The following is a 20,630-nucleotide window of genomic DNA, read 5'->3' as shown; positions in this document are numbered from 1 at the left end:
TTTCTGCGTGTGGAATGGGGAAAAACGAGAGGATGCGATGCTCTCGTTTTGCACCCACACACAAACACACCCGTGGAAGGGGTGGTGGAACATCTGCGGTGACATTGGCGCAATTTGTATTGAACTCTCATCATGAACTGATATGTGTTCAAATCCGAGCTGTGTCTACTGATGTGTGTTCGTTACTATCTCACGCCGAGCCATGTTTTCCCCATCACGCCCACGCAGGCGCGAGGTGATGCATCGCAATCAGAATACCTTTGTTTGTGTTGCAGTGCATTGCATGCGCCAGTCAGGAAGTCATTATTCATGCAAAGCAGCTGTTAAGACTGTTCTGTTAGATGTGTCTAGCAGGAGAATCGGGTGGGTGGAAAAAACACCGAATGTTTGTAAAACACAGCAAACAAACTCAAGAGGCCACCTTGATGATTTTGTACCATTATCGTCATCCCAGGGTCAACCTAGCCCTGAATCCTAATTGTTCATCTCAGCTCGGACAACTTTGTGTGGAAAACTCCAAACTGTTGAATAAACAAGTGAAAAAAGCTCACCCCCCTTATTAACACAGCAGCTGTGTTGGTTTAGCCCAGTAAAAACCACTCAAAGTTGCCTTTAATCGCTAATCGTTGTGCTATCAGCTGATAAGGCCGCCGAGCTTTGTTTCCTTACCAGCAGACGACCCTGCAAACCTTGGGTGCACTTGCACACGCGGTCAAAGAATGTGCACCCTTGACAAACAAGAAAATGGGAGTAGTAGCGTTCTGGATACGAGCGGCCATGTCTGCCGCCGCCTCCGCTGCTGCTGGCTTTGCGGCATTCCTTGAGGTCTGTCTGCAGAGGAGTCTCAAATTTCACACTTTTAACAGGACGAGACAGTGTTAGGGAACTGCTAAACCACAGGTGCACCCACCCTCGCCCCATGTAGGCCATTTGGACACTTAGAGAGGACTTGGCAACACACAGCTGAAGGCCCATTCAATGCAATTATTATTAATACATTATTTTAAGAGCAGCATATCATGCAATGTCTTATTTCCACAACATCAAACCATCTTTTAGCTCCTCCTTTCATAGTCACGTGACACAAGCACAGTGACGCTGGTCGTGTTTTATTGCATCTAAATACAGCTGAGTTAGCGTGGCAAGCAGCATATCATGCACTGTTTAAATCGGGGGCGCCCAAACCTTTTCCCAAAAAAATCAAACGACACAGAGTCCAAAACAATCCATGTAAATACGCAGAAATATTTAAAATCTTATTTTTTAGAATCATGCAGGGTCTTATTTCCATGACGTCAAATCCTATTTTAGCTCCTCCTTGCATTGTCACATGACGCAAGAACAGTGCCAAGCAGCATATAATGTAGTGTCTCAACAATCTCGATTTGTCCACAGATTCCGTAAGACACGGCATATCATGTAGCGTCTTAATTCCATGATAGCAACAACAAAGTATACCTAGCCACATACTGAGCGGCTTTTCAAATTTGGATGTATAGAAACCATAACGGTTGAGGGGACGGGGTGTCCCAAGTGCAGCCAGGGGGCCATTTACGACCCACAGCTGTTGTTTTGTTGGCCTTCTGCAAATTCTAAAAATACAATTAAACAAGAAAAATTGGAAAAAAGCAGTGTGTTTAAAATAATAAAGACTAAATATTATGAGAATGTCATAGCATAAAATAGCATAAAGTTGAAACATAAATTTATTATTTATTATTTATTATTTATTATTTATTATTTATTATTTATTATTTATTATTTATTATTTATTATTTATTATTTATTATTTATTATTTATTATTTATTATTTATTATTTAATTTTCTACCGCTTTTCCTCACGAAGGTCGCGGGGGTGCTGGAGCCTATCCCAGCTGTCTTCGGGCGTGAGGCGGGGTACACCCTGGACTGGTCGCCAGCCAATCACAGGGCACATATAGACAAACAACCATTCACACTCATATTCATAATTTATTATTTATTATATTTAATATTTAATTAATTTGAATTCAAAATAAGCACCGGCCGGCTGAATAAATGAAGGAATCAAACAAACACCCTGCCAGGGGCGCGTGAGCAAAGCCTCAATTTGCCAGATTGCTGATCATAACGCCTCATTACAGAATAACCCTGAGCGACACGCGCTACGACGGAACATTAAATAAAAAGCACAGCCCCCCCCCCCCCCCCTGGCCCCTCCAAAAGAAGGGGGTAGTCCTTTGTATCTCTCCCTACCAACAAACCACAGAGCCATTTTGTACCGTCCCCCACAACGGAAGGTGACATGTTGCCTTCACTTGTTTGCCGTCTGAGGCTGAAATCTGATAATCGGTCTGCGCCGCACAGCTGTCGGCCCGTACCGCGCCGCCACAGCTGCAATGCGTATATATCACCCAGGGGCTATTAGCCGGCACTGGATAAGCTTTGGCACCCTGATCCCTCCCCCCCACAAACCCCCTTGCTCTTGGCCAGATTTAAGGGGAAATAAGAGTGGGTCAATGTTCACATCTGTCTGTGAGCCTCCACACGCAGGGATGCTCTTTCAGCCATCCATCGGTTTTTAATCTGCGGTGATGCGGACGGTAGCGCTTAAACCGTGTACCGACCTCTGAAAACAGGCCTCATTGAGCAACTTCACTGTGTGTGCATTGTTGGGATTGGCGGGGTGATGTCACATGAGACAGCACATGACGATCAGCGACGCCGGAAGCTAATTTCCACACAACATTGCTTCTACTGCTAATGAGCAAAACGGAGCCATCGTACAAAGTTTATAAGAATCCTCTATTATATGGAAGTTAGTTACGGAACTTCAGTGGTTTTAGTTTTCGAGAAGAGTAACAATGAATGACTTTTCTGGTAGGCTAGCCATCTTATATGCACTGTTTGGAAATTTAAAAAAAACAATATCCTATAACTTGAACTGGTCACCAGCCAATCACAGGGCACATATAAACAACCTATTGATGCTCACATTGGACAATTTAATCGCCAATGAACCTCACATATGTACATGTTTTAGGATGCGGGAGGTAGTAAAACCGAAGTACCCGAGTAAAACACTCACACACACACGGGGAGAACATGCAAACTCCACCAATCGAACCCAGGTATCCCAATTTCATGACTGTGTGGCCGACATGCTAACCACTCTACCACTGTGCAGCCCTTGTATGACATAATGTTGTATAATGTCGACAAAAGTAGCTAAAAGAATATCAGCAAATGTAGCCAAAACAGTATCAGCAGTATCAGTAAACAAATACACTAAAGTCAAAAAATGATAACTTAAACTTAATCTTAACTTAAACTTATGACGGGCGGTACGGCGGTCGAGTGGTTAGCGCACAGACCTCACAGCTAGGAAACCAGGGTTCAATTCCACCCTCAGCCATCTCTGTGTGGAGTTTGCATGTTCTCCCCGTGCATGCGTGGGTTTTCTCCGTGTACTCTGGTTTCCTCCCACATTCCAAAAACATGCTAGGTTAATTAGCGACTCCAAATTGTCCATAGGTATGAATGTGAGTGTGAATGGTTGTTTGTCTATATGTGCCCTGTGATTGGCTGGCGACCAGTCCAGGGTGTACCCCGCCTCTCGCCCGAAGACAGCTGGGATAGGCTCCAGCACCCCCGCGACCCTTGTGAGGAAAAGCAGTAGAAAATGAATGAATGAATGAATGAATGAATGACTTATGACAGTGTAGGAAGTGGCTGACAGCAGCTCCTGTGTGAACGTTCACTGCTTATGTGTTGTCTGCTTGTTAAAGGAGACCTATTATGCTCATTTCCGGCCCTTTTGTATATGCGTTCTGGACTCCTACAGAGCAGCTACACACCATATCCGGCATAGAAAGCTTTCCAGATCTTCCAGAATCTGCACCTATTCAAGCTGTATTTTTGCTTGGATGTGGAACGCCCATTCAGATGTGATCGGTCACAAAGCTAACAGCTTGTAAAGACGTAATAAAGGCGGGACAATGGCTGTGTGAAAGGGAAACACGCGACACCGAACTGGAATTACACACTGAAAAATGCTGTATGCATCACACAAGACACTGGCTTTATTTGGTTTGGTTTCTGTGTGAAAGGCACAAGGAAGGAAAATATATGCCAGGTTTACTGTGACCTGTAATGTTTTCAGTGTTTTTTATTCACAAAGTAGGAAGGTTCCTTCAAGATAAGAGCGACACAAACACAAACGTGTGATGTTTAATGCAAAAAGAGACAGGGAAAAAAAAAACTTTAGGCTATGATTTTTCTGAGGGAAAATAAAGACGCAGTGGTTCGGAACAAAACTCCTCATTCAGCGTCACATCCTTTTCACTCTTTCAGCTTCCACCGGCAGCTGAAAAGGCAGTTATGTAAAAGTCACCAAAAAAAAAGATATATATAAAAGGGCCTCTCTGCCTATTAGGTCAAGCCCAGTCACGCTTGAATAGGAAGACTGTGAAAAGTCAACATTTTTCCGGCTGCAGCCCCGTGTGATGTGGAATCAAAGGAATGCCGTCGGAGCTGGGAGGGTTTCCCTTCAATCTCGGCACGGCTTTAGGAATGCAAGTGACGCAAAAAAGGACCACCTGCAGGGTGATGAGGCACACCCCTCGGAGGGTGCAGAAAAATCACTTGAGAGCAATCCCACATTGCACAAAGCCCAAGATGGCGTCGTTCAATGGGAAACACATTTGCTTGTAGAGTACTTCCTGGCAGCGCCGCATCAGCTGTTTTCAGGGGTTTGTGTGCACGCCGGATAAGAAGGAAACTGGGTCAAGACTCGCCTGTGGAGAGTTCCGCCCACCGCTCCGTTCAGCTAAAGCATAAAAATACATGTGAATTCTTCATCTTGTCCCTCAATTTACACTGTACACCAGTCGTCATGACAACAACACCACCACTATTATAATGAGGATAAAGATGCACTTTTATTTCCATCACCCACGTTGCTAGCTAAGAAACGCCAAAGACAAATCAGCATGTTAGCTATCAGGAATTAGCGTGTCAAAAATATATTAGCATTTTGCTAAGGTGCTAATGTGTTAAAACAGATAAAATGGCACTAAAACAACAACAAAAGCTCAGATGTAGCATATTTCCATCACCCACCTTGCTAGCTAAAAATGCTACAGACAAATCAGCATGTTAGCTATGAGGAATTAGCGTGTCAAAAATATATTAGCATTTTTCTAAGGTGCTAATGTGTTAAAACAGATAAAATGGCACTAAAACAACAACAAAAGCTCAAATCTAGCATACATCCATCACCCACCTTGCTAGCTAAGAAATGCTACAGACAAATCAGCATGTTAGCTATCAGGAATTAGCATGTAAAAAAATTAGATATTAGCATTTTGCTAAGGTGCTAATGTGTTAAAACAGATAAAACGGCACTAAAACAACAACAAAAGCTCAAATCTAGCATACATCCATCACCCACCTTGCTAGCTAAGAAATGCTACAGACAAATCAGCATGTTAGCTATCAGGAATTAGCATGTAAAAAAATTAGATATTAGCATTTTGCTAAGGTGCTAATGTGTTAAAACAGATAAAATGGCACTAAAACAACAACAAAAGCTCAACTGTAGCATATATCCATCACCCACCTTGCTAGCTAAAAATGCTACAGACAAATCAGCATGTTAGCTATGAGGAATTAGCGTGTCAAAAATATATTAGCATTTTTCTAAGGTGCTAATGTGTTAAAACAGATAAAATGGCACTAAAACAACAACAAAAGCTCAAATCTAGCATACATCCATCACCCACCTTGCTAGCTAAGAAATGCTACAGACAAATCAGCATGTTAGCTATCAGGAATTAGCATGTAAAAAAATTAGATATTAGCATTTTGCTAAGGTGCTAATGTGTTAAAACAGATAAAACGGCACTAAAACAACAAAAGCTAAAATCTAGCATACATCCATCACCCACCTTGCTAGCTAAAATATGCTACAGACAAATCAGCATGTTAGCTATCAGGAATTAGCGTGTCAAAAATATATTAGCATTTTTCTAAGGTGCTAATGTGTTAAAACCGATGAAACAACAACAAAAGCTAAAATCTAGCATACATCACGCTATCATTTCTCCCCATTGCATTGAATTGTGTTTATTAATCCAAATGTAAACACGTGACAGACGTGTTAGCGGCCATGAATAATTAACAGGACTGATCCATTGCACCCATTGATGAGGCAGGCGTGCAGCGACAAGGCCTCTGTGGTCAAGTCCTCTCCCTCGGGTTACACTCCTGAAATATTCACACTGCGCCCTTGCATAATTTACTTTGCCAACAAAAAAACTTCTTCTGCACGGGTGGAAGCGATGCAACGCTCAACATGCACAAGTCTGCGAGCGTCAACAGAGGTGTTAATGGAGGGCGTCTCGCCTTTTGTCTTAAAGCAGCGAGCAGCATGTCGCCGGCCTGCTGTAATGCCGTCATGTGATTCCCGCGTAGAAGGGAGGAAAAAAAAAAAATTCCACAGCGAGGCTACTGAAGCCCGGCGCACATGGCCGCCCCTTTCCGACAGATGTTTCTGGTTTGGGCTGCAGTCTGATTCATTCTTTTCCTTGTTACGGCCAGCGGATAAACACCCCTCTGGCTCAAAATGTGTATTTTTAGGACATTTGCGCGGACACTAGAAGCACTAGCGTCTCATACAGCATCTACTGAATTGTTGTAGTTGCATTAGCGACACTTGCTAGCTAGATAGCTGCCATAGTACGACCAATGAGGTGTGTTACAAAAAGAACAATAACAAACTACTAATGTTAGCTGTTAGCATTAGCATGTAAGAAGTGAAGCGCAAGCTAACAATCCCACATGGGTTATGCTACTGAGTTTTCCGAGTATTTAGAAAAGAAGTCCAAACGCTGAGGTTGACTGTTGCTATCGTTGTTAGCATTAGTGTAGCAGCTAGCTACCGCCTTTGTACATTAGCAGACAACTTCTTTTTTACACCTCAGAGTTTTTTATTGGCTTTTTTTGGGGACCAATAAGCGCAGTATTTCAGTATGGGTGATTGCTAACATTAGCACGTTGCTAGAATTAGCTAGCATTACCACCACCTTCTACATATACAATAGTCCACCGTGTAGCGCGTTTATTGTCACCTTTAAACTCGTTATTAGCCAATAAATTAGACATAATGACAGAAAATAAGACATATTAGACATAAAAAAGATGTAATGGACTAGCACATTAGCTTTGGAGGGCTCCTTGTTTTTATCTGGACAGCATATTCCGACGTTGGTTATTGTCTGATCATTACTGACACCTAGTGACCAGTGTAGACTACTACATCATGTCTTGAATGTCTTCTGAATGCCTTATATACAGTTGCTAATGTTAGTGTTAGCCTTAAGCACCTATCTTTTTACATTTGTGTTTTTTTTAGACTTGATAATCATGTTAAGGAAACAGTTTGACACTGGAACAGATGAATTAGCTGCTATGGAAATGACTGTTTTGACTATGTCGGAATTCACTGCAATGCAATTAATGGACGTTAAAGCTACCTTCCATGAAAATACTCCATGTTCAGCCTGAAGGCAGTCAGGTCTGGAGATGGTTGTGTGTTTTACATTTGGAAATGAGGTCACAGTTAGGCAATGGAGCGAAGGTGTGTGTGTGTGTGTGTGAGATTCCCAAGTTTGATGCTCCATTTAATCAGGACTCCAGTGGACATGGCTGGCGTTCTGAAGGTGGGACAGAACGGTGGGGGGTGGCACAGGTCTGTCTGACCTGATTATGACAAAGTAGCCATGATGAAAGGTGACACTGCATTTTTTTTTTTTTTTGGAAATCATGTTTTGGTTGTGGTGCAATGTTTGTACTCGGTTTCTAACCCTCACAGGCAGATATGAGTGCCTGTGATGAGACGTGGTGTGTGACACACACATACACACACACAATGCTCCAGCCTGGCAGCAATGCACTGAAGCTGTGAGTTACGTAAGAGTGAGCACAGAAAGCTGCAGGCCTGAGTGCACATCCTCCATCACAGCCACCCAACCCCTCTGTTATAGTGCTCTATGTGGCAATAAAGATCACCTTCACACACATACATATACACACACACATATATACATCTTAGGGAATACAGTTTGAACAGAAAAGGCCTAATAGTGCACAGACAGACAACAACAGGTGCTATTATGACAATGCAATGATAATAGGTGTGCATCCTCACCTCCTCCAGAACGTTCACGGTATTCCTGCAGCTCTGCAGCCGGGTAGTGAAGCTGGACGTGGTCGGGGAATTGTAATCCTCGGTCGTTTCCGAGAGAAACTCGGACACAGATATTTGATCCGGCATCCTTTAAAAAGCGGATTATGCCCAGCCCGGGTAGGGTCGAGGAGGAGCTCTCAAGGGTAGGTTGGGAAAGAGGGGTTTAAGGGTGGTTGCGGTGGCGGAGGGGGTCAGAGCATGTAAAGGCGTCAAAACGGCCGAAAAGCAGGGCGAGTCCTGTGCGTGCTCGGAAGTGGATTTTCCCTCCTAAGCACAACTAGAGATGACTAAGTCTCTTTTTCCCTTTTCTCGAATGACTTCACTGTTCCCAGGAGGCCATGGAGGGGAGAGGAATTACCTCGATTTGTGCGGGCAGGCCGTGTCTATCCGTGTAAAAACGATGCCTACATGCGACGCATTTATAAGTAGTGTCACCCTGCGTCTAACTAAACCTCGGAGGGAGGATAGCGGATGCCCACATTATGCTCTACAGATGTTCGAAGAAGCCGCTTAGTCGTCCAAACCGTCCAATGCTGCTGACTTCCGTTTAAGATTTAAACTCCATAGTGCACCGATGTCATTTCCGAGCGCAGCGGGATTTGGTGCTCCCTTCTTCGGCTTCAATTTGGTGTTTTTTTTGTGCGGGGTGATAAAGGTCTGTCGCAGACTCATCCACCGCCACTCTCTCCTACTCCGCAAAGCACAAGCTGCTTGAGAGAGAGAGAGAGAGAGGGAGCAACCAAAGCAAAAATAGCCACCGTAAAAGCTGGCTGTTTCCTGTTACGGGCTTCAAAATAAAACCACTCCCTTGACAATTACAAAGCACAAACGTCAAGCAATACGGAAAAACAACAAAGAAGGCGTCGTGTGTCGTATGTTGTGTGTTCTTTATATGCACCGTATGTCCACGCTGTGTTATATTCTCCAAAATCCCCATTGCTACATGAACGAACAAGGTTTTTGTTCTATTTTGAAAGTCAGACCATAAATTCCCAATGTTTCGTGGTTATCATCAGATGCTTGCCAAATATTCTCATTCCACCCAGCTCGCCCAGCTGCGCATGCGTCATGTGACTGCAGTGAATGCTGTTTATCATTAGGCCTCTCATCCACTGTCATTGAAAACAACTTAAATAGGTTTTCTTTACAATTGCTTTTAGAAAAGACCAACGAGATACGATGCATTGTGTAGTACGAGCTCCGCGGTTTGTGGTTGTAAAAGAGAGTATGCTTGAAAATTCATTGTAATGCTGAAAATTCCTTTTACTGACTCCAAACGTCTAAAAGCATGCTCGTCATACAGTTACAAAACAACAATCAGCATAAATAATGCAAACGTGTGGCTATACAACCAAAACTAACTGAGAAATTTGTTTTTATCCAACTATCTCATTTGACTTGGAAAATAAATGTAGACCAACAACACACACAAAGGCGCCATCTTGTGGTGTGCTAGCAACATGTCTTCATGTGGAGTATATTTTCCACAGTGAGCTCTTTTTGGGTGCATTCCAAACAAGTTTAGCAATTGTTCACTTTTTAGTTTGAACACGTATTGATTCACAGCATGTATTCAATGCCATTTTGCTATAAGATGTCGTATACTATTACACTGCTGTAAGCGTTAGATTAGTGTTTTGGTCGTGGTTGGCACAACTTGTAAATGGCGGCATGTCGTCATGGATGTTTAGTTAGCTTGGACACCATAAGTGGTACCAAGCCTTGGGTGGTAGAGGCGGCGAACCCATACTAACCTTTGCAAATATGGCCGGCGTAGGTGGACTCTCTCGGCTACTGTACATAAGCTTATATGGTGAACGAAGTATACGAACTTCTGTGTAGATTTAGTGTAAAATATATGAAACATGAACTATACTTTTCTTTGTTCAACGACACAGCTAATGTATTAAATGTGTATTTTTGTCTTCACTTTACCGCACCCACGCTTTTACATTGAAAGCCATGACAGGAAGTGACGTACTCACTACACCGATAGCCTTGCTGTTAGCTATTAGCTGTTAGCTCACACTGTTACTCAGCTGAGTTGAAGCTACAAGAGAGCCAGTTGTCTGCGTTGTTACGACCTCAGTTCGCTATTTTTGAAAGTAAAAATTCCTGGGAGACGTTTCTCACTTTTTTTCAGTAAACGAACATCAATCGTTGAACTTTTGATTTGAGGAGTGGAAATAAACAACTGACTGAATGGCTGAAGGATCCTCAGGTAACTTAATATGTTGTGTCATGATGTAATCCAGTGGTAACTTCGTTCAAGGAGACGCTCGTCTATATACATTTATCGTTTATTTATAGTTAACTTGGATAAATAATACAACTCTGTCGTCTTATTTCCTGTATAAATCGATATTTAGACCATGATAACAGTGCTAATGTAATACTTGAGCTCGCATAGCCTGTCAGAGTAAACGTGACACCGTGTGACCTTTGAACGCTAGCATCAAATATGATGTGGCTATAAAATCCTGACTCTAAGGGGCAATGTGTGTCATTAAATAGCAACGCAAATTTTCTATAGAAATCTGCCACAGTTAGGTTTGATTGTGTGTGTTTTTTGTAAACAATACTTAACACTGTCAATGTTGTTGATTTGTAGACCCACCAGACCTCAATCCAGAGGGCATGTCTCATAAAAAGTCAAACCAGTACAAATCCAGACGGGGTCAGCCCAGACACAACAATGACCGCCCCTTCAGTGGCCCCACAAAACAATATGGACACTCTCATCTCCCATTCAACCAACATAATAATTCACAGCATGCTGACCATCCTCCCTACCAGGGTGAGACAGGCGGTAGGAGGCGAGGTAGAGGCCGCAGGGATGGACTTCGAGGCGCAAATGAGAACTTTCATGGTTCAAGATGGCAAAGACCACCAAGTGATTATGGTGGCCAAAATCGAGGTTTTGGTGGCTATCAGTCAGATGATGGACCCGATGCGACAAACTGGCGGCGAGAGAGACCGCAGACTCCAGATGGCGACAAAAGACAACACCAGGAAAGCACCCACAACCGGAGGAGGACCAGTCCGGACTCGCAACGAGATTTCCGTAGTCATGGGAAGCGACGACAAGGACCAATTAAGCCGCCGCCACCACCACGGGAAGAGCAAGGTCCAGAGAGAGGAGCCACTTCTCATGACAATCTCATCCGACGACACCCGGGGATCCATCAACGAGGGCAGAGGAGACCGCAGAACCACAGAAGGAACTTGGACAAGATGCCAGAGAGCAACGAGAGCCAGACAGGTACACCATTCAATCTAATCCACATTGTCGAGATTATGAATGGTCTTCCGTCCGTAGGATGTCTCATCGAGCAGCTGTCAGAGGAGAAGTACGAGTGCATGGTGTGCTGCGAGGTGATCCGCCTCATGGCGCCCATCTGGAGCTGCCAGAGCTGCTTCCACGTCTTCCACCTGAACTGCATCAAGAAATGGGCTCGATCCCCAGCCTCGCAGGCAGATGGTTAGAAGGATACAGTATATTTGTTAACATGTCTAAAAGTCAGCCTTTCTTGTGTGCAATGTTGCATTCAGGTACCTTATTATTAGCATTAGAAACAGTTTTTTTTCTGGTTGTTATTCATTACTATTCTTATCATCACTTGTCTGCTTTTTCATCGATTTTTTCTAGATTCATCAGAAGGTTGGCGTTGCCCCGCGTGTCAAAACGTTGCACTTAAACACCCGACCTTCTACACCTGCTTCTGCGGTGCGGATTTTTTCCTGACTCCAAAATCTGTTGCAAAAGTTCTTGTCCCATATGTTTTTCCCGCTATTTGCCGGCAGGCAAAGTGACAAACCCCGAGTGGCAACGCAATGAGATTCCTCACAGCTGTGGCGACATGTGCGGGAAGAAGAGAAGTGGAGTGGACTGCAACCACCCCTGTAATATGTGAGTTTGAGCGAAACTTTATTATTAGTAATAATCAAATCAAATCAACTTTATTTGTATAGCAAAGACATGCAACACAAAGTGCTTTACAGAATTAAAACAATTACCACAATTAAAAGGAAAAAACAAAAGAAAGCCCCTCCTTCCCACCCTCCATACTAGACCCCCCCCCACACACACACACACAATCACACAGCAGGGAGACATGGCATGGCACTGAGGAACAAGGAAACGCCACCTTTGGGGTCGTCCACACTGGGAGGAGCTGCAGGCCGTGCCATCGGAGGACCAGCACCCGTGCCCCCCAACTCCGACAGACGGGCGGACCCCCACATTAAAGGGAGGAACCCCCAGCCGGCCGGGTCGAAGGGACCCAAGGATGGCACCCCCTCAGCAGACCAGACACAGCCCCCAGTGTGGAGGACCCCCTGAGGAAACACTGGAGTTAAAAGCTGAAGACTAAGAGCAAAACAAATAGGACTAAAAATATAAAAACAAAACACTGGAGTTAAAAGCTGAAGACTAAGAGGATAAAAACATAAAAGTTTAGTTTAATTAAAGTTTAATTATTATTATTAATAATAATAATAATAACACATGAGCGATAATGGCACCTTGCATGTCTTCTTCAGCTTGTGTCATCCAGGACCTTGTCCACAGTGTCCAGCTTTTGTGACCAAATTCTGCGTCTGTGGAAAAACCAGGTGCCACTCCCACGTTGTTAGACATTTCCTGGGGTTTTGACGCAGTAATAAACGCCTGGATCCTTTCTCCTCAGTCAGCCGACGCGCTGCGGCCAGGCTTCCCTCCTCCACTGTGACAAGGAGTGTGGAGTTCCACTCAACTGTGGCCAACACTTGTGCACTCAGGTGTGCCACAGTGGGCCCTGCCAGCCCTGTCAGCTGCAAGTCCAGCAAGGTAAATGTCACTTTTCCTTTGCTTTTCCTCCATTCATGTTGTTTGAAATATAACTCCACTCCAGTCTGCTACTGCGGAGTTACGACTCGTGAAGCCCCGTGCGGCACGGATAAAGACGCGTTCGACGGTTCAGGGAATTTCCCCTGTCAAAAAACATGCGCTAAGTAAGTTTGATGCCGGTTATTTTGTTACTCGGCTCCCACGCCTCTTTTGACTCTGCCTGCATTTCCCAGGATGCTCGACTGTGAAGCTCATCAGTGTCAGCAGCTGTGCCACCGCGGCTCGTGCTCGCCGTGCCCTCGCTCGCCGACCACGGTGAAGACTTGCCCCTGCGGCCAGACACCGCTCACTAAGCTCCTGGAGTTGGGCTACGCTGAGCGACAAAGCTGCTCCGACCTTATCCCGTCCTGCGGGAAGACGTGCAGCAAACCCCTGGCCTGTGGCTCCAATGGTAGGATCCAATATCGTTGCAGTTGTAGCATACAAAACACTTAGAGCCCTCTAGACATGAAATAACACCCCTATAGTCACCTTTACACTCATATTACCCACTATAGTAGACATAATCGAAAGTATGTCATCTTAGACTAAATATGATTGAATTTGAAACTGAAACCAGGAAAAAAGTAATGGTTTAATTTCATTTGAACATGCATCGGATTACAATTGAATGCATCACATAATCAGTTCACAGTTCCACATGTCCAAAAGGAGTAGGAAGAAGCAAAGCTTATTAAATCCTACCCCTCCATCTGGTACTTTTACAATCAGTAACTGTTACATTTGTTCACTTCCTGCTTTCCTAATATAGTTAAAAATTAAATTAATTTTTATTTGATTTATTTTTTTTATTTTTTTTTACACTTATTTTGCCAGCACCACCCTCAGCCATCTCTGTGTGGAGTTTGGTAATGGTAATGGTTTAATTTCATTTGAACATGCATCAGATTACAATTGAATGCATCACATAATCAGTTCACAGTTCCACATGTCCAAAAGGAGTAGGAAGAAGCAAAGCTTATTGAATCCTACCCCTCCATCTGGTACTTTTACAATCAGTAACTGTTACATTTGTTCACTTCCTGCTTTCCATAATACAGTTTATGGGTTTTTGTTTTTTTTGTTTGTTTGTTTTTAATAATGTGACCATCCAATGACATAATGGGTACCATAGTAAGTGTCAATATAGTGATATGTATAGCACATCATGACTGGTTCAAGACTCTTCATCCTTGTATTTAGCAAACAGTCGTTTTATAAACAATCAGACAAAACATATGCAGTGAACACAGTCGAATGGTCACTGAATAATACACGAATCCATCTTTTTCCCACCTAATAACAACAAATGATTTCAGACACGGTCCATCTCTGCGACAAGCTGTGCCACGAGGGCGTCTGCGGACCCTGCTCCCTGACTTCCACCATCAGATGTCGATGTGCTTCCAAGACCAAGGTGGGTTGCAGTACTTGGGCTACCATGTTTTTTCCCGTTAACACTCGAATTGTGTTTATTTTCCAGGAAGTGCCATGTGCTACAATTCAAAAAGAGGGTGAGCTTGTGATAAATCCTACGGAACATCATTACTGTTCTGTTCTGAGTGGGTTTTTTTTAATGTGTGTGTGTTTGATTCCTTTCTGTTGCACTTCCAGAGGAGCTGGTCTTCACCTGCGAGAAGCGCTGCAGCAAGAAACGCTCCTGCGGGCGACACAAGTGTGGCGAGCTGTGCTGCGTGGTAAGCTCTGGCCAACTTTTTTTTGTTTATTTTTCTTTATTTTTTTTATTCCCCCCCTCCACAGAGCACGGAACACAGGTGTCCGCTGATCTGCGGCTACAAGCTCAACTGCGGCCTACACCGCTGCCAGGAGCCTTGTCACCGTGGCAACTGTGAGCCCTGCTGGCAGTCCAGTGAGTCCCAAACTCATTTACGGTTTAATTTCTGCGTGTAATCACGCATTCCTGCGAAGGTTTCGACGAGTTGACGTGTCACTGCGGGGTCTCTGTGTTGTACCCGCCCATCCCGTGTGGCACCAGCCCACCCGAGTGCAAGAACGTGTGCACGAGAAGACACGAGTGCGACCATCCTGGTAAGAAGCACTTTGCAAAGCAATAACAAGAGTCCACTCCTGATGTATTGAATTTTATTTGTCAGTGTTCCACAATTGCCACAGTGAAGAGAAGTGCCCCCCCTGCACGTACCTCACCCAGAAATGGTGCATGGGAAAACACGAGGTGACACCTCCCTCGCCTCGGAATCCCCATGTGTTTTGCTTTTATTTAATTTAAATTTTATTTTATTTTCAGCAACGCAGCAACATCCCCTGTCACCTGCAAGACATCTCCTGCGGCCTCACCTGCGACAAAGCGCTTCCCTGCGACATGCACCGCTGCAAGAGGATCTGCCACAGGGGCGACTGCTTGGCGGGCGGCACCTGCAAGCAGCCGTGCACGCTGCCACGCGCCGACTGCGGCCACGCGTGCGCCGCCCCCTGCCACACAGGCGCCGACTGCCCTCAAAATGCCTGCCACGCCAAGGTGGACAAAGACGGCTTTTGTTCACTTAGAGAGAGAACGTCTCTAAATTCTCTATGCACGTCTTAGGTGGCGCTGCAGTGCGATTGCGGTCGAAGGAAAGAAACGGTGTCCTGCCCTGAGGCTGCCACTTCATACCAGAGGTCAGATTATTTTAGGAGAGGTGCTACAATGGGTGCCACATTCTCTTTTTTTGTTGTCACGATATTAGGCCAGAGATTAAAACATATCTAGAAACAGAGTGTGTATGCGAGCAAGATAGCAATGAGAACAGAGTGTTTGTACCTCGTGATCGTGCCTCATGTTTCTGATATCGACATGCCTTGCTCAAGGCAGAGGGAAAATATGATGAGCCAATTCAAGAAACAATACAAGCAGTCTTGAACCAATCATGATGTGCTATATATATATATCACTATATTGACACTTACTATGGTACCCATTATGTCATTATATGGTCATATCACCTCGTACTTTGGTACATGACAAAAATAAAATAAAAATAAAAAACTATATTAGGAAAGCAGGAAGTGAACAAAAGTAACAGTTACTGAAGTACCAGATAGAGGGGTAGGATTTAATAAGCTTTGCTTCTTCCTACTCCTTTTGGACATGTGGAACTGTGAACTGATTATGGGATGCATTCAATTGTAATCTGATGCATGTTCAAGTGAAATTAAACCATTACCAAAATATTACCCTATAATCCCCCTAATAGTCCACCCCTTTTTTCATGTCCAATATAGCAGTTAATCTGTAATTCTATAATATTAATCAATACTTTGAATCGTATGCTAAATAAGGAGGATGCTAAATAAATAAATAAATAAAATAGGCCACGTCCTCCTAAAACTACAGTTTGAAACCATGTTACATGTTCTGTGTCACAGGTACGCCGCCATCGCCATGGCCAGCAAACTATCAGACATGCAGCTGGGAGACTCCATGGACATCGGCCCGCTCCTTGCTAAGAAGGAGCTCAAACAGACCAGGTAGAGGAATTTTCGACAGTGACGACGGTGAAGAATGACTCTAATCTAATCTTTTTTTTTTTTTTTGCCAGGCTCCAATGTGACGAGGAGTGCGCCGCCCTGGAGAGGAACAAGCGCCTGGCCGAGGCCCTGCAGATAGACCCCTCCTCTGACCCCTTCAACATGCGCTCCACCTCTGTATACAGCAACAGCCTCAAGGAAGATGCCAGGTCTGTCTGATCTTTTCTGCATCCAGACCGTCGAGTCACACTAAAAAGTGGATTTTTACCTTTTCAGAAAAGACCTGAAATTTGTCTCGAGCGTAGAAGAAGCGATAAAGAATCTAGTTGATCTTGTTTCTAAGGTGAGTGTGTTAGGACAGTACATACGTAACCTGCACTACTTTCTCATCTATTGCTCCCTCTAGTGGCGAAATACGGAAGTTGCTGTATTGACACATGTATATGTTGCGGTTTTGCAGATAATTTTCATGTTTGATTTTGGGATTCAAATCAAAGTTTATTTGTATAGCACCTGACATAATAATAAATTATAAAATAATATATAATAAGAACAAGTAAAACAAGGTGAAAAAACTTCCTGTTACGACACAACTAATTTGTTTATGGACATTCTGTCTGGAGATAATTGGTCCTAATGGTATTATATAGCTTAGCTTAGCTTCAAAGATGGCTTTATGCTCATTTGTGTGCGTTACATGTATCCTCCTGGCTTCTAAATTATAATTCCTTTAAAAAATGACACCAGTGACATTTTTATTCAAAGAGGAGATACATATACTTTGTATTTACTATGAAGAGCTAGTTAGCTGTAGCTCATTTAGCTTCAAAGATGGCCGCTGCCTTCAGTTACTGTAATTTCTTTGTGTTCCACTTATTCTTTTCTAAATTATAATTCCCTCAATGATACATATTTCAAATAGAAGAATCATATATTATGTATTTATTGTACTGTTAACCGTAGCTAGCTAACTGTAGCTAATTTAGCTTCCAAGATGGCCTTTCAAGATGGCTTCATTACTGTCATTTGTTTGTATTAAGTGTACTCTTTTGAAAATTATAATTGCCCTCAAAAGTGATATCAATGACACATTTGAATTTAATGTAGATTGAAACTAAGGTAGGTTCAAGCATTGAACCCTGGGGCACGCCAGACGAGAGGAAAAAAACACTGAATGTTACTGAAAATGTCCTGTTAGTGAGGTATGACATGATATATTTCGAGCCCTGTCGGCCAACGCAGTGTTCCAGGTTTGAGACCGGGACTGAGCGACTCAAAATCTGCCATAAAGTCTAAAAGTTTTTTGCTTGCGCACTTATTCAAGTTCTAAACTTAGACAGTATAACTATGAGATAAATATTTAACTCTGCTCCCACGACCTTCATAATTATGTGACCTGCTTGAGTCTATTTTTGAGTGTTGTCAATTCTCCGGTGGACCTCACGGATGGAACCTTCAGCGGTGTGTGACAGCCTCTTTATTATACTCGCTAAATTAGTAGCTTCACTCATGGGCTGTTTTTTTTTTTTTTTTGCATACTAGTCGGATGCACGTCAAGGTCGCAGGTGAATGACATTGTTGTTGTGCAGGGCAAGCAGCTAAAGAGGAGCCACTTCTTCCAGCCCATGAACAGGGAACGCCGTAAGATCATCCACGAGCTGGCCGAGGTCTACGGTGTGGAGAGCGTGAGCTACGACAGCGAGCCCAAACGCAACGTGGTCATCACGGCGCACAAGTAAGCCCCGCGTCCCCAGTCGGAGTGACACATCCTTGAAGGACGCCTTTTGTGTCTTTTCAGAGGGAAGTCCATGTGTCCAAAAACCACTTTGACCTCGCTGATCGAGCGAGAAACCACCACCAGGGCTCCCGTGCCCATCGCTCATATCAAACAGTCCAGCAGCAGGTCGGTTCTTATACGTAAAATATCAACCCCATTTTTTATTAACTCCTTTCCCGACTGTCCTAACAGGGTCTCCAGCACCACCACCTGGTCCAAGCTGGTTAAAGAAGAACCGGTAATAGATTATTTTGACGTCCAGGACTAAAAAAAAAAAAAAAAAATTGGACATGACTGCAATAATAAGATAGAAATGCTGCTTTTTTTGGGATGAAGCATGAACCCTCAATCAAGATTGTAAACGCTCTTCCTGTATGCAAGCACTTCCTGAGAAGAGCCACTTCAAATAAAGATGTCAATTAAACAAAATGACATGTTTTATCATTGATGCGCTTCATCAGCTCCAAAAAAAAAAAAAAAATATCCCAACACAAATACTACAATACTACGCTAGAGTATGTGTTTTGGGAGATATTTCTGGTTGTTTTCACTCCCAGTGTACGTCCCTGAAGCGTTTGGAGTGGGAGGACTGGAGTGGGCTGCACTGTGGAGAGAAGGCTTTGTTTGAGCCATAAAAGTGTGTTGACTCACACACACGGTTATATCATCTGAATCAACTCGTATATCGTTTGCATGAGCTGAAATATAAATCGCTAAGTCGACTCAAAACATCCAACGACCGTAAATGCCTCACTCAACACTTTGAGCGAAATAATAATCTCCTATAGTTGCCAAAAAACATGGTGCTCGTGGAGAAAGTGTCATTCACTGTGGCTGTAGGCAACCCCCCGATTGAGTTTTTGTGTGGAAATCTACAGGATCGCATGCGGTAGGTACCATGATTGATCTGTGGTTGTGGAATATACTTGTCCATGTGGACCAAGAGTTTTCACTTCCACTTTCTCATGCACTCCACATCATTGTTAAAGTGAAGTTCTTATATATGCAGTAAGTTTTCTTGTAATTGTAGGTATAAAGATCAGCATTTACTGTAATATTTGATACACTGCAGCCAACTGTGAGTATTTATACATTTGACTATTAACACATGTACCTGATGGAAGGGTTTCTGAGTAGTACTGTGTTGTTTTTTCAGTTGTGTGTTTTTTTTTTCATGTGTGCACCAAAAAAAAAAGAAAACAAGTCAGTCTCTTTGTCTCTGCTATGTGAGAATTAAAAAAAAATGGTGGAGCAGCTTTGCACAGAAGCAGCTCCCTTCCAAGCATAATAATTTGACGACACTCCCTGCCGCTGGTCATTTTTCATCACATCCACTCTCCTGCTCACAGACCGCGCCTGCGCCCCTGCTTCCTTCCCCCAGCCGAGGTTTCACCAATCCGGGCTTTGGCTCCACCATCCCCGGCGTCCCAACAGGCCAGCAGCGGCGCTAACAAGTCTCCCCTCGCGGTCCATCCGATGGGGAAGTGAGAGTCGGTGTCTTGGAGTGTTTGGCTGCTGAAAAGCCGTGAGGAAGTTGAGGAGTGACCTGACGGAACCGGACCGCACCGCACCGGAGCGGGCGCCTCTCCACGGAGACACATCCGACACTTGGTGTTGTTGAGTCGGCTAAAAAAGGATGGAGAGAAAGGTATGGAGCTACCTTGGCGTTTATTAGCACATCACTACCGCATCCACCATGTAAACTATGCTGCGTTTCTTTATATTTGCTGCTTTTTATTGTCTTGTTTTTTTTTTAATTTAAATGCTAATTTTCCATGTAAGGTTGTTGTTTAGGCTGCAGGAGGCATTCGAGATGGGGATAGGGATATTTCACGGGGGGGGGCGACAGTTGCCCCCCACCCCCTCGGTGCGTCTGCATCATCATACCGTGTACTTGCAGCACCTCACCCCCCTCACCTACCTTCCTAAAGCCGCCTAAGCATGCAGACACTAGCTTGTTAACCTTGACTGCTACGTGAAACGAGACACCTGAGACCCCGTGAAGGGGAGCCGGAGCCCGGCGTGGAGGGGAGGGTGGAGGGTGGGTGGTGGACGGTGGACGGTGGATGGGCTCACCATCCTCTAGCTTCTCCATCTTGCAGTAAAAAAAAAAAAGTTTCAGTTCGTCATTTCATCTTACTCCCTGATCATTGATCAATTTTATGACAATAACAGTTATTAAAAACTTAGTAGCCTCGCTTTTAACTTAGCTTAGTTTAGCTTCAAACATGGCCTCCCCTTTTCAATTTTATGTAGCTTAGCTTAGCTTCAA

At 43.9% G+C, this 20,630-nt stretch overlaps 2 protein-coding genes across 6 annotated transcripts in view; one reads left to right on the top strand and one right to left on the bottom strand.

Annotated features, from left to right (window-relative positions):
* asap1b (ArfGAP with SH3 domain, ankyrin repeat and PH domain 1b) overlaps window positions 1-8,939 on the bottom strand; it is a 42,386-nt gene extending 33,447 nt beyond the window's left edge. For all 5 annotated transcript variants that reach the window (XM_058060751.2, XM_058060755.2, XM_058060753.2 and 2 more), the window contains exon 1: window positions 8,190-8,939. In XM_058060751.2, the coding sequence (XP_057916734.2) occupies window positions 8,190-8,315 (126 nt within the window). In that variant the 5' untranslated portion in view covers window positions 8,316-8,939. The remainder of the gene's footprint in view (window positions 1-8,189) is intronic.
* A 1,263-nt stretch (window positions 8,940-10,202) lies between these two features.
* Window positions 10,203-19,445, top strand: nfx1 (nuclear transcription factor, X-box binding 1). The gene is made up of 23 exons (XM_058060757.2): window positions 10,203-10,449; window positions 10,840-11,490; window positions 11,548-11,709; window positions 11,878-11,955; window positions 12,033-12,138; window positions 12,771-12,842; window positions 12,917-13,056; window positions 13,121-13,220; window positions 13,290-13,507; window positions 14,415-14,512; window positions 14,579-14,609; window positions 14,710-14,792; window positions 14,857-14,965; window positions 15,025-15,144; window positions 15,210-15,289; window positions 15,362-15,592; window positions 15,659-15,732; window positions 16,480-16,581; window positions 16,653-16,790; window positions 16,858-16,924; window positions 18,171-18,316; window positions 18,380-18,484; window positions 18,551-19,445. The coding sequence occupies exons 1-23, from the start codon at window positions 10,431-10,433 to the stop codon at window positions 18,624-18,626; spliced, it is 3,006 nt and encodes a 1,001-aa protein (XP_057916740.2). The 5' UTR covers window positions 10,203-10,430; the 3' UTR covers window positions 18,627-19,445.
* Window positions 19,446-20,630: the final 1,185 nt, after the last annotated feature.

Source organism: Doryrhamphus excisus, linkage group LG7 (genome assembly GCF_037039965.1).
Source record: "Doryrhamphus excisus strain RoL-2023G ecotype Guam linkage group LG7, RoL_Dexc_Guam_v1.1, whole genome shotgun sequence".
Lineage (NCBI taxonomy): Eukaryota > Metazoa > Chordata > Actinopteri > Syngnathiformes > Syngnathidae > Doryrhamphus > Doryrhamphus excisus.
Note: the sequence above shows the minus strand (reverse complement) of the source record. Positions and strands in the feature narration are given on the sequence as shown.